At 63.6% G+C, this 9658-nt stretch overlaps 1 protein-coding gene across 3 annotated transcripts in view; it reads left to right on the top strand.

The window, feature by feature from the left end:
• Nucleotides 1-1153: 1153 nt before the first annotated feature.
• VEPH1 (ventricular zone expressed PH domain containing 1) overlaps nucleotides 1154-9658 on the top strand; it is a 222558-nt gene continuing 214053 nt past the window's right edge. For 2 of the 3 annotated variants that reach the window (XM_038571298.1, XM_038571300.1), the window contains exons 1-2: nucleotides 2713-2850; nucleotides 7226-7507. In XM_038571298.1, the coding sequence (XP_038427226.1) occupies nucleotides 7370-7507 (138 nt within the window). In that variant the 5' untranslated portion in view covers nucleotides 2713-2850; nucleotides 7226-7369. Of the gene's footprint in view, nucleotides 1421-2712; nucleotides 2851-7225; nucleotides 7508-9658 lie in introns of those variants that run through there. The other variant, XM_038571299.1, reaches the window with a different exon arrangement.

Genomic DNA, 9658 nt, shown 5'->3' with positions numbered 1-9658 from the left:
TCTCAGAATAAGTTGGCTTCCTGAGTTAATGAAGTTTATTGAAATTCCCCCAAATAGCCTCCGTGTCCTCCACAGTTGGTATCTTAATAGTGGGGCAGTTGAATCCACTGGTTCATGGGTATTTTTACTTCATAGATCTACTGATGAAGAATGGCGTAAACCAGCCATGTTGTATTAGTGTTCGTTGAGTGCAGGTCACCTTGGAAAGTCTTAAAGAACTTTTCCCTCTAGTGCCCTGGAGGGAATTATACGCTCCATTCTCACTAAGAAATGTGGCAGTGAGCAGCCCTCTTACATAGAAAACTCAGGTATTTGGATTAAGCAGCCACAAAAAGTCTGAGATGCATTGAATTTCAGTCCATTTCCACTCCAAAAAAAAAAAAAATCCAGTTACTGTTTCACCATGGTTGGGGTTAAGGCTATCTCTCCAAAGAACAAGTCTGCCAAAAAAAAAAAAAAAAGGAAAAGAAAAGAAAAGAAAGTCCATAGGGACACTTTCAAGGTAGTGCATAAACTACCCAGATTTACGTTGGAGGAGAGTACAGCTAGGATATAAATATGACCCAAACGGGAAAGACCCCCGCATCTGTGACATGGGAACTCAGGGTGGGGTAGCGGGTAGCAGCGTGTGAGCTCTTGAAGGGATGGCATAAGGACAAGTTACCAGGAAAGTGACCTACAACGATCATGACGATCATGACGTTACTGGGGATGCGACTGCTCTTCCTTCTTGTGTGGCTGCTATTTGCTGGGTTCTGTGCCGAATGCTTTACATAGTCTCAGGAAGCCTCTCGACAACCCATTTCACAATCCTCAGGTGCAAATAAGGAACCTGAGGCTCAAGAAGGTTCATCAGCGGCCCGATGTGTCCTCGCGGGTCACGGCATAGCTGAGCCCACTGGGGTCTGGGTTCCCCATTCTCTAACCACGCTGCTCTTCTTAATGGGTTCTCCATAAAATGTCCAATTCTGGAACCTATACTCCTTTTAAAAAGTTCGGTAAAATCTAGCCATAAGAACCAGAAATAAGGAATAGGGGATGAAGAAGGGGAAGCCTACAGAAAGCGAGTCTGTTCCTTTAAAAGAGGAAACTACACCACTATCTGCAAGCCAGAAAGCCACCAGTGAAAGGCTACACCTGCTCCGGGGTGGCTGGAGTCTCCATTGTCAGGGAGCAAACTGTGCAAAGCAAAGGAATTCTCATACAGGATGGCAGAAAAATGGGATCGATCACCAAAGGTCTAGAAAGGTCATTCCCCTGGAGCATGTGACCTGGGTCAACGGGGTCAGTGACAGGTGCGCAGTCCCTCCAGTCCCTCCGGCCACAGGCCTTTGCCGGGTAGTGCTGCGGGGAGTCACATCTTGGTGACCGCACAGAGGAATTTGTCTGCAGTGCAGCCTCCTGGACCTTCCGCCCGCAGGTAGGGGATGTGGTGGCCAGTGGACCCTCTAAGGACAAAATGCAGGCAGAGAATAGTACAGGTAAAAAGGCGGGTTTGTTTTTTTTAAGAGATTTATTTACTTATTTGAGTGAGAGCAGACGAGAGGGGCAAAGCGAATGTCAAGCAGACGCAGCCCACTCTGAGCTGGGACCAAGAGTCACGGGCTTCACTGGCGGCACCCCCAGGTGCCCCTGAAACCAGGGTTTCCTTCATGCCCCGTCAGGGGTTGAACCCTCTGAGTGTTGTGCGTCTCGGGCTCTTTTCCTCCCCTGGGAGGGTCAGTGAGGTGAAGCGAGATAAACGTCTCCTCTGGGTGTCACCGAAGTGGATGTGGAGCCCAAACCCCCCAAGTCTCCCCACACAGGCGGGTGGGACAGAAGAGGACGTGTGGCCTAGTGATTTGCCCCCTGCAGGAGCAACCTCCTGCCTCCTGGGCCCTCAGCTTCACAGCAGCCCCAGTCCAGCGGTGGCCCAGGGGATCCAGGGGACGGAGGGGACTGAGGGGAAGGGGACTGAGGAGATCGAGGGAATTGAGGGGACTGAGGGGACCGAGGGGATCGAGGTAACCAGGGGACGGAGTGGGGGATTGAGGGGATTGGGGGGACCGAGGGGACTGGGGGGACTGGGGGACCAGGGGGATCAGGGGGATCAGAGGTACTGAGGGTACTGGGGGTACCGGGGGACTGAGGGTACTGGGGGACTGGGGGATCAACGGGACTGAGGGGATGGGGGGGAGGGAGGGGATCAGGGGGAATGAGGGGATGGGGGATTGAGGGGATGGGGGATCGAGGGGATGGGGGATTGAGGGGATCAGGGGGACTGAGGGGATGGGGGGATTGAGGGGATGGGGGATCGAGGGGATGGGGGGATTGGGGGGATCGAGGGATCGGGGACTGAGGGGATGGGGGGACCGAGGGGATCAGGGGGACAGAGGGGATGGGGGGGATCGAGGGGATGGGGGGATTGGGGGGATCGAGGGATCAGGGGACAGAGGAGATGGGGGGGATCGAGGTACCGGGGGACCGAGGGGGCCGAGGGGATCCCCGTCCGGCCGCTGTGGCTCTCACCCGACCCTGCGCTCAGCGTCCGGAGCGCCCAGGAGCTCGGGAGCCACAGGCCCGGCCCCCCGCGGGGTGATGCCCCCAGCAGCCGCGGGTCACGGTCACCCCCCCCCCCCCCGCCTCCCCCCTTCCCGGGGCAGGTGTGGCCCGTCGGGAGCGCGGGGCGGCCTGTGGTCCCCGCAGAGCAGCTTCCGCAGCAGGCTCGGCCCCCCCAGGTGCACCGGGTCACCTGACCGCCCGCCGCATTCCCCGCATTCCTCCGAGGCTCCAGCAGCCGCCGGCGCCGGGTCGGGGTCGGGGAGCTGCGTGGTCCCGGCCGTGCCCCCCCAGCCCCGAGCCGAGCGCCAGGTACGGCGGGGGGGGGGGGGGCAAGGTGGGTGCGGGCGGGGGCGGCCGAGGGGGCAAGGCCGGGGTGCGGGGGCTGGGGGGGGCGGGGAGGGCGGGGTGCGGGGGCCTGGCCGGGATGGGGTGGAGCCAGGGTGGGGTGAGGAGTGGGGTGGGGGCCGCGGTGGGGGCGGGACGGCCGGGGTGGGTGCGGTCTGTGGGTGGGTGGGGGCTGGGGTGCGGGGTGCGGGGGTGCGGGGCGCCGGGATGCGGGGGTGCGGGTGGGGTCGGGGTGGGTGCGGGGCCGTGGGATCGGGGCGGGGCCCCTGGACTGTGTCTGCGGGGGGGGGGGGGGGGGGGGGTGCGGGTGTGGGTGCGGGTGCGGCCGAGGGGGCAAGGTCGGGGTGCGGGGGGCTGGGGGGGGGCAGGGGGGCGGCCGAGGGGGGACAGGCGGGGTGCGGGGGGCCAGGGTGGGTGCGGGACGGCCGGGGTGCGGGGGTGCGGGGTGGGTGCGGACTGGGTGGGTGGGTGGGGGCCGGGGTGCGGGGGTGCGGGGTGGGTGCGGGGTCCGGGTGCGGGGGTGCGGGGTGGGGTCGGGGTGGGTGCGGGGCCGTGGGGTCGGGGCGGGGCCCCTGGACTGTGTCCCACCTGCCGCGCTGCCGGGGGTGCGGGTGAGGGTGCGGGTGCGGCCGAGGGGGCAAGGTCGGGGTGCGGGGGGCTGGGGGGGGGCAGGGGGGCGGCCGAGGGGGGACAGGCGGGGTGCGGGGGGCCAGGGTGGGTGCGGGACGGCCGGGGTGCGGGGGTGCGGGGCGCCGGGGTGCGGGGGTGCGGGTGGGTGCGGGTGCAGGTGCGGCCGAGGGGGCAAGGTCGGGGTGTGGGGGGCTGAGGGGGGCAGGGGGGCGGCCGAGGGGGGACAGGCGGGGTGCGGGGGGCCAGGGTGGGTGCGGGACGGCCGGGGTGCGGGGGTGCGGGCGGGTGCGGACTGGGTGGGTGGGTGGGGGCCGGGATGCGTGGGTGCGGGGTGGGGTCAGGGTCCGGGTGCGGGGGTGCGGGGGTGCGGGGTGGGGTCGGGGTGGGTGCGGGCCGTGGGGTCGGGGCGGGGCCCCTGGACTGTGTCCCACCTGCCGCGCTGCCGGGGGTGCGGGTGCGGGTGCGGGTGCGGCGCCGCTCCTCCCTGCGCACCCCGAGTCCCCGCGGGCTCCCGGACACCCAGACACAGGCCGAGGGCGGAGGGAGGGGCCCGGGGCGGGTCGCTGAGGCAGGGGGGCGGCGTGGCGCGGCGAAGGCTGCGGGTGGGGCGGGCCTGCACCCGTCTGTGGCCCCTAAAGGGCGAGGTGGGGGGGGCTGGCCCAGGGGACCTGAGCCGCGACCTGCCGCGACCTTCCCAGGCCCGCTGCTCCCGACGACAGTCCCCGCCCCCCTGCGGGGTGACGGGAGGACCGAGCAGCAAGTACCTAGCCGCGAGCTCGGTGCACGTGCTGGGGGCCGCGGGACCCCGTGACACGGGTGACCCCCCCACCTCGCCCCCCGCTGCTGCAGAGACATTGGCCGGGATCCGGCCTGGAGCACAGCGCTGACCCCGCGGCTGAGCCCCAGAGGCCGAGCCCGAGGGTCCTGGTGGGGGGGGTCCACAGGGTGCAGAGGGCAGGTGCTCAGGAGGGGGTCACGGGGTGCCCTGGGGCTTCCTTCTGGGAGACAAGGCCTCCAGCCCCGCCCCCACGGTGCCTCTTGGGTGCCCCGCCCAGTTGCCGTCTGCTCAAACATCACCCTGTCACCCCAGGGGACTGTCATGAGCTTTAGGGGACATGGTCCTCAGGGAGCACTCAGTCCTCGGGGAGGCGCCGCCTGCTGAGCACCTGCTGCTGCACCTGCTGCTGCCCGGAGTTGACAAAGGGCTCTCCCCGCGTCCTTAGCTTCCATCTCCGAGGCGACCTGGTCACAGAGGCCAGGCAGGCATCAGCTCCATTTTGCAGAGAGTAAAACTGAGGCTCGGAGAAGGGAAGAGCAGGAGCCAGAGGCCCAACAACCACCAAGCGGAGGCAGCTGGCTCTGTGTCCTCAGCTCCCGCAAGTGGGACCCGAACAGCCCCGAAGTGGCCCGTGCACCTTCCTTGTCAAAGCCTTCGTCCCCTAGGAGAGATCCCCGCCTCCCTTGTGCTCCCCCAAGCTTCCTTTTGCAGAACAGATGAGCCGTCTGTGCGGGTCACCCTTGTGTCACCGAATGTGTGGTGCAGGCCTCAGCTGTCCCCACCCCACCGTTAGGGTGCGGAAGTTCTCGGGCCGGCGGGGCTGTGACAGTGATGTTTGCTGTGTGATGGACACTCGAGGGTGGCGTGACTGTGGGGCTCCGTCCCGGGGCGCTGTGAGTGGGGGGAGCGAGGAAGGGGCCCCGGGAGCCTGGGGTGCCCCTCGCCTCCTTCTCAGAGCCCCGGCTGCGCCGTGTCTGGGGCACAGCTGACTCCGCTTCAGGAGGGAGGGCTGGGGACCAACCAGCTGCCAGGTCAAGGTGACCCCATTTCCCACGGCCGTCCAGTGTCTTGTTTTCCTGAATGTCCTTTCACCGGGACCTTGTCACTGCAAATGTCCGGGGGAGAGGTGTGTTCAGGGGGCAGTTCGGGAGCGCGCTGACCCAATTTCCCCATAGATTCTCCGTTTCACCCAGTGTCCCCCGTCACAATCTCCACATTCGCAAGGTGCGTCCTGCTTGGTAGGCCTCTCCGTCCGCTCTCCCTCCCCCACCCCCTGCAGCTCCCCCCAACTCTGCTGCTCCCCTCGTCCCTGTGACTTCCCCGCTCCCTGGTTGGCCCGACCCCAGGGCACAGACGGGCAGGACGCGGGCCCTGACTCCCTCAGCGGCGGAGGGAAGAGAAGTCCGTGGCGTGCTCCGACGCCGCCGCATCTTTGCTTCGAATGTTCCTGGTGCTCGGGGCTCCTGCTCCCAGCAGCCGCCCGCGTGGACTCGACTCCGAAGCCCGCGGTGGTCGTGGGGCCCAGCGCTGCGATCTCTGGGTCCCCACCACAGCTCTCGGTTGGCCACCCCGCGGCGGGGGCAGGTCCCTGGCTCCTCACCAGTGACACGGGGGAAACATCCTCTCGTGCTGCGGGTTAAGTGAGTTATGGTTTGCTCCGTCCCCAGGACGGAGCCTGGCGCGCAGGCCGGCGAACGTAAGCACTGGGCATCACGCTCTCCAGTCGGCAAGAGCACACAGGTCGCCTGTAGGTGACACGCCCCTCGACACCCGCTCGGTGGCCATAAAGCCACCCATACGGCTTATCTGCCTGATGACGCCAGAGACCGTAGTGCGCTGCGAGTGTGTATCGTCACACTTTACAGCTGCACTCAGCACGCGGGCCTGCACGGCGACAGCGGGGGGCAGGCCGGGACCCCCCGGGGGACCGCACACACTTGTTCCGGGGAACATGCTTCGGGATCCACCTCTGCTCGCTGTGAACACGGGCCCGGGGCCAGGCGCCCGGGACGGCAGCACGTGCAGCTGCTCGAGCCTTCGGGCTCACGACGGAGGGGACGGCTCCGGTGGCCGCGGCTGCAGGTGGCCTGGGATTGTAGGAGGCCCTGGGGGCGGCTGACGAGAGAGGAAGGACACTCAGTTTGCACCCTTGCTCCTCTCTCTGGGGACCGTTAAGTGAGCAAGAAGCACGCGGGACTTCATTATTTCAGCTGTGGGGAGAGAGGGGGGATGGCCCGACCCCAAGGCCTTCCTTCCCCCTTAGCCGGCGTCACGATGCCATCACTTGGAGCCCAGTGCTCACGCCCGCGTCCACACTCACGCTCACGCTCACGCTCACGCTCAGATCTAGCTGGTCTCACGGGCCCTTGGGCTCCCTGCTACTTGTTTTCAGAGTGTAGACGAAGAAGGCAGGTGCTGCGACCTCGTCCCGCACTTAGGGTTGGGGGAGCGCCCGTTGTCAGAAGAGGAAGGAAGCCAGCCAGGAAGGCAGCAGGAGAGAGAGAAGCAGGCGGGAGTCTGGGCGACCTTTTCTGTCCCCTCTTTCCTTTCACCGCCCTGTTCTGTGTGGTTTCCGTGGGAATCTGGGGGAAATCTGGTGGGTGGCGGGTGGCGGGCCCATCCACTCTGCTTGTCCCCTTGTTCCCGTGTGGTGCAGAGAGGAGGAGGAGGAGGCAGGAGAAAAGTAAGCATGTGGGTCAAGCAGCTTCTTAAGGTTCGTATCAAATTCTGGAGAAACCTAATAATTTTTGACGGGACCTTCTGAAAAAAAGAAATAACAATGGAAGAGTTCATTTGAAGGTCATCAGGTCAGGATCTGTCACTCGACACACATTTCTGAATGCCCCCCCCTCCCCCCGCTGGGCACCCAGTTCCAATCCCGAGCTCATGGTTCTCCTAACAAATATGTTGTATCATTTGTTTCTTTTCCAGAGAGAGTCAAAGAGGATCTCAAATTCTGGAGAAAAATGACCTTTTAAGGGACACAAAGTGAGCCCCCCACTGCGTGCTTTCACCTTCCTTAAGCTCTGATGACTGAAACCCACACAGAGTCCAGTGGTTATCAGTCTTCTCATCATGCATCAACTGTTCAGACTGGTTTTAGGACAAAAAGACCTTTCACGGGCCGGGGACCTCTTCTCCTTAGATGACTCCGAGATTGAAGACAGCCTGACCGAAGCTTTGGAGCAAATCAAAATAATTAGCTCGTCGTCAGTAAGTAAACCCGTTTGTGAACTAGACGCCGGAATGACCCTTCGGGAGCCCAACGATTGTACGTGTTTTGGGGGGAGGGGATCTTTGCAGGGGGAGGAGGGAGGGCCCTGAGCACCCCGTGTCCTTGTAACGGGGCCAGGTGGTTCAGTTCGGCGTCTAAGGAATAACTCCAGGCCAGACCCGGAGTCCGGGGGCCCCTGGACCGCCCTTCGCCCGCTCAGGGAGGCCAGGCCTCTGGAAATCACGGACCAGAGTGAGAGTATCACGAAGGCTCACCCAAGGGCTGTTTCTATGACCCGGAGAGGAGGCAGGTGGGGCGGGAATCCCGGGGAAAGCCGATGGGCCGGGCTGTGCAACAGCCTCCGCAGACAAAGCGGGGTGTGTGCAGGGGGCTAGGTAAGGAAGGCAGGCAGGACGCACCTGTGGCCACCAGGTAACACGAGACGGGGACAAGGATGGCGCTGCTGCCCGAGGGGGCAGTTGCCCAGGCCTTGGTGACACTGGTTCTGTGGATTTTGTGTAGAGTCTCCATTTAAAAAAAAAAATCTCTCTTTACGCCGTTTTCTGTAGTGACGCACGTAACTGAACTCGCCCACCCCTCGCCTCGCGGGCGATCCCACAGCCTGTAGTCCCCATCCCCGCCCTTCCCTGTGGCCTTCCTCCGCGTCCAGGTTGGGCGTTTGGCAAGCGTCCCCCGAGCGGGTGGCTGTGGGCAGTGCCAGGGTGGCCCCTGCTGCTGCCCTCTGCGTGGCGCGTGGACCCGTGGCCCCAGTCCCGTTCCCAAGGCCGACCGTCCCACGCGTGGCTTGCGTCCTCCCAGCTCCGAAGCATTTGCTGACACTTGGCGCCAGCACCCTCAGGCCCAGGGAAAGGACAGGGCTGGAGCCGTGACACTCTGAGTTGCCAGAAGGGCACCCGTCGCAGGCATCGCCGTGCGTTCCGGGGTCCGTGAGGTGGGGGGGCACGGGGGGGCCGGGGCCTCCCCCAGGCCTGGGGCGCGCTCCCTGCCCCAGCACGCCGCTCTCGGCCCGTGTCCTTGACACCCACCACGTGTTCAGGTGTTTGCGGAACGTCGATCGCCTCCGTGTGACTCGAAACCCGAAGTGTTGGGTTCGGTTCCCACTTTCCGGGCAGGACGTGTGTGCTTCTCGCAGCAGCCCCTCCCTTCACACCCGGTGGAAATGAAGCTGAATATGCCACTGATTTTCGTGTAATCCAACCTAAACACACACACACACACACACACACGTATACATATTCATGTATTTACATTTAAATGTATATATTTGTGTAAGTGCCCTGAAGCCCGTTTCCACTAGAGGTCACTCGTGCCAGTGATTTCTTTTGTTCCCGTCGCCAATGGCTTATTTCAGCGCTCCTCCAACTCAGAATTTTAGGGCCAGTGGGCCCGTTGCGCATCCCCACTTGTCGCCACTGAGGCAGGCAGGCGCCCTGCCGCCGGGAGCGGGATCTGCCCCTCAAGCCCTCTGATGGGCATCGCAGCCGAGACCCAGAGGTGCCAGCAGCTCCCCGGCCCTGCACCTGCCGACGCCCTTCACGTCGCGCCTCTTGCACGTCCCCGTCCGCGACGGCGGCTGAGCCGATGGCAGCAGAATAAGCAGAAGTCGTTTTCAGCGGGACGCCGCAGATCAACCCACGGTTAGGGGCTGGCGCTCTGTCCCGCGGGCCACCGTGTCTCGGTGTGGGATTCCGGCTCCCCCTTCGTTCCTTTAAAAGCCAGCCCGAGCTTCGTTTTCCCCCAGTGGTTCCAGTTCTTAGTAATCACTTCCTCCTAAAAATACACTGACGCTGTTCTTTGGCGTCAACCCTCTTCGCAGCTGACCGCCTCCAGGGCGACGCGGACGCTAGGGAATCCCAGATCTCTGTTTTCAGCCTTGGTCTCGGTCCCTGGGCCTCAAGCCCGTCCTAGTCGATACCCATGATCTCAAACTCAACCTACGCAGATGAGAAGTTGTCATCTTTCTTCCCGCCGTGCTGTCACTCTCTCAGATCCCCAGGTGTGCAACCTGCAGTCACTCGTGAGCTTTCCGTCCCTCTCTCCTTTCCCTGTAGGTCTGCGGAGTCTCCCTGAGAAACGCCTCCTCGCCTCCTCCCTCTTTTCCCGTCCTGCTGCCGTCACCCCGGCTCAGG

Source organism: Canis lupus, chromosome 23 (assembly GCF_011100685.1).
Source record: "Canis lupus familiaris isolate Mischka breed German Shepherd chromosome 23, alternate assembly UU_Cfam_GSD_1.0, whole genome shotgun sequence".
In the NCBI taxonomy this organism is placed as follows: domain Eukaryota; kingdom Metazoa; phylum Chordata; class Mammalia; order Carnivora; family Canidae; genus Canis; species Canis lupus.
This window is presented reverse-complemented; position numbering and strand designations above follow the sequence as displayed.